Source organism: Etheostoma cragini, chromosome 10 (genome assembly GCF_013103735.1).
Source record: "Etheostoma cragini isolate CJK2018 chromosome 10, CSU_Ecrag_1.0, whole genome shotgun sequence".
NCBI lineage: Eukaryota > Metazoa > Chordata > Actinopteri > Perciformes > Percidae > Etheostoma > Etheostoma cragini.
In genome coordinates, this window is record NC_048416.1 from 10,687,027 (window position 1) to 10,690,353 (window position 3,327).

Sequence of the window (3,327 nt, forward strand, 5' to 3'; positions counted from 1 at the left end):
CCCCCCCCCCCCACACACACACACACACACACACACACAAAACCTGAATCAGAGTTCTAAAGTCACAGCAGCAGTAATATAATACTGATAAGAATGATAGTGGTTTCTCTCCATATGCTGTAATGTGACCATTCATGACATGTCACCTGCACCCAGCCCTGCACAGCTGGCAGGTGTTTGGTTATTATCAGTCGATGGAGGTCAATCATCGTGGAAACCACTGCCTCATTATCTTCTGTCTCCTTAAGATGAACACCTGCAAGAGACAGAAGAAAAAGAGAAGCAAGGGAAAGAAAGGGTGAAGTATTGCATGAATGAATGAATCATCCCAGAACACTGCCAAAATAACAACGGACAGAAAAATACTGAGCGGATTTTACATATCTCCGCAACTCAAACCAAGGGAAGTGGTGTTTGAAGTGGCACTTTTACCCTGTCCACCTTTTAGACATAAGCTGCACATTCTAATACTGTATCTGCTGTGTTCCAGTCATGATGTGGGAGTGTGTGAGAGCTCACCAGGACGGAGGTCCAGGTCCAGACTGTAAGAGTGGGAGACTAGCCCGGAGTGTCGGATAAACACACTGTCATCAGGAGGCCGCCCCTCTTCTTCTTCACTACTGCCCTCCTCCTCTCCTTCACGATCTTCTACCTCTTTTCTCTCCGTCCCTTCCCTGCTCTCTTCATGCTGCCTCTCCTTTGTCTCCTCCTCCTCTTGTATCATCCCTCCTCTCCTGTCCTCTGACAGGTCTCTGCTGCAGCAGGGCTGCTCATCAGCTGATGGACATGCACTGGCTGCTCGGGAGCTGGGAGGGCTGCGATTGGTTGTCTGGATGTCTGTAAGGTCAAACCCAGGAAGTAGGAGGCTCATGCACGATTCCATCTCTGTCAATGTCGCCTCTATTTCCTGGCACGACTCTGATAAAGACACAATATGGAAATCTCACTTTGAATCTCAGCTTTATTTGGGAAGAAAGGTTGATCCCAGACATTCAGCGGACCAAGAACACAACTAGTGTCATTTGCAGTAGTTTTGGTGATTACCCTCCATGTCTTTGGAGGCTGCCTCCACTCTCTCCTTGTAGATCCTCTCCATCTTCCTCTGTCTCTCCTCCTCCCGCCTCCTCTCTGCTACTGTCCTGGCCTCAACATCCTGGAAGTCCACCTGACCGCATGGAGACACTGTTACTTTCAGCTGGATCACACACAGCATGGACACACTGTCACTTAACACATCCCACACAGCATGAACACACTGTCATTTAACACATCACACACAGCATGGAGCAATTTGAAGTGTGTTTATGCCGAGCTGGCATGAAGCTATTGGACAGTTTGTCCCGCAGGAACAACAGAAAAGGTCTACTTGTTGTATATCTCTCACCTTTTTAACCTGTTTGAGGAAGTGGTAGCCCAACGCTAACTTCTTATAGGCTGAGCCATATGAGGCCTGCCATGACTGGATAGTCTGGATGGCCAGTGACCTCAGCTTCCTGGCTACTTCCTTCGGCGGGGGTAGGGGCTGCTCCGAGTCCGTCTCTACGGTCAGCTCCAAGAGCTCCTCCAGGACGAGGGGGAGGGGGGGGGAGAACAGAGGATGGGAACATGACACAAGACGATATATTTACAGAAGCTACAATGTACAGAATGCAGTTTTATTTTCACTGTCCAGGCGTCCATAACAAGCCGTCATGTGACACTGGCAGGGAAACTAAGGGACAGCACAGTCCCACCAGTACCTGGAAGTTGTCCACCAGCAGCGTTCGGAAGTGGTGAGACCTGGAGAAGAGCTCAGAGGCGATCTGGAAGGCCGACAGGCGGACCTCAGCGTGTTCCTGCTTGAGCTGAGACATCAGCGAGTGGTACACGTGCTCGATGTAGTCGTTAGACACTCTGCGAGTAACAAGAGACGCAGAGTCAATCTTGAATCCGTTTCTTTCATTAGATTACGTATACCATGAAGAAATACTTTAGTTTAGTTTAATCACATGTATACACATAGCATACATAACATTAATATAAAAAACAACCTGTCACCTTCATTCATACAGTGTCATTTTAACTCGTTTCTAATGAATACTGACCGAAAAGGTGTAGGTGGAAGCATTTACACCTACCTTGTCACATTCTATGTCATTAATAATATTAATATAATTACATGATTAATGATCAATGCTATATCTTATAAACCCTGTCAATTCTAACAGACACCATTGTAATGAGTTTCAGCGATTATTTGCTTGTACTGTAATTGAGATTGTTTTTCTTTTTCTTTTTATGTGTGTTGTAATCAGGGCATCATTGGCAACGAGAGCTTGCTCTCAACGGCCTTCCTTGAGTAAATAAAGGTTTTAACCATAACTTCACCATAAATGGCTCAGATGGTTTCCCCAAAGTCCTTTGCCAAATGCTGTCTACAGAGAAGTTGTTCAAATAGACATGTTAATAGTAATACTGATACAATAATATTAACCTTAAATAATATTGTATTTATATCATCTTGTGTTTCTTTATTCCATGTACAGATCCCGTTGCGTTATTGAGTGCTGACAGAATCCAATATGTGTTAGTTCCAACCAAAGGACTACATGTTTAAACTGATTTAGAGCTGTCTGCAGACCAAGCCTAAGGAAGTTTATAGTGTACTGATCCAGGAAGTACTTTACAACGTAGTGGCTGCCACTAGAGATCTTCTGATACAGATATAAGTATCTGTTGATACAGATACAAGTCACTGATACGGCCTAACATGATGGTATCGTATTGGAGAGCATACAAATAAATTATAACTGTTTAATAGATAAGTAATTTTCTAAGAGTTGGCTTCTTTCAGCCTTCACCTGCAGATCTTCTTGACCTCCTTCATCCTGTCCTGGTGGAGCTGGGGCTGTCCTGATGTGGTCAGCTCCTCCACCAGCTCCGACAGCCTGTCCCTCTGAGACAGCTCCATCACTCCTCACCAGCACACCTGTGGACAGGGACACGGTGCTGACTAAAGCAGTCCACTAGCAGCCAAAGTATTCAACAAGACACAAACACATGGGAATCCTAGGAAAGCTGCACCAGTGATGGGGACATGTACACAGGAAGAAAGAGCCAACGGTCAAACTGTATACCCGCTGGTTAATGAAGGCTGGAATGTCCTTTTATCACAACAAAACATTATATTATTAAGGGCGGCTTTTCAGAAGGTGTCCTCCTAGTGTAACTCAGACAGACCCGTTAATGCTGACACAAGAATAGATAATATCTGTAACAGCTAACATTATGTAGCTATAGTAGAACATAGTGATATCTGCTGTTATATTACAATAGCATAGCTGTACC

General features: G+C 45.0%; 1 protein-coding gene across 1 annotated transcript in view; it reads right to left on the minus strand.

Annotated features, from left to right (window-relative positions):
- Positions 1 to 3,327, minus strand: part of uvssa (UV-stimulated scaffold protein A) — a 31,144-nt gene that overhangs the window by 27,494 nt on the left and 323 nt on the right. The window contains exons 2-7 of the mRNA XM_034883256.1: positions 2,841 to 2,968; positions 1,740 to 1,893; positions 1,385 to 1,561; positions 1,045 to 1,165; positions 520 to 918; positions 147 to 256 (exon numbers count right to left, since the gene is read on the minus strand). Coding sequence (XP_034739147.1) covers positions 147 to 256; positions 520 to 918; positions 1,045 to 1,165; positions 1,385 to 1,561; positions 1,740 to 1,893; positions 2,841 to 2,950 — 1,071 coding nt within the window. The 5' untranslated portion in view covers positions 2,951 to 2,968. The remainder of the gene's footprint in view (positions 1 to 146; positions 257 to 519; positions 919 to 1,044; positions 1,166 to 1,384; positions 1,562 to 1,739; positions 1,894 to 2,840; positions 2,969 to 3,327) is intronic.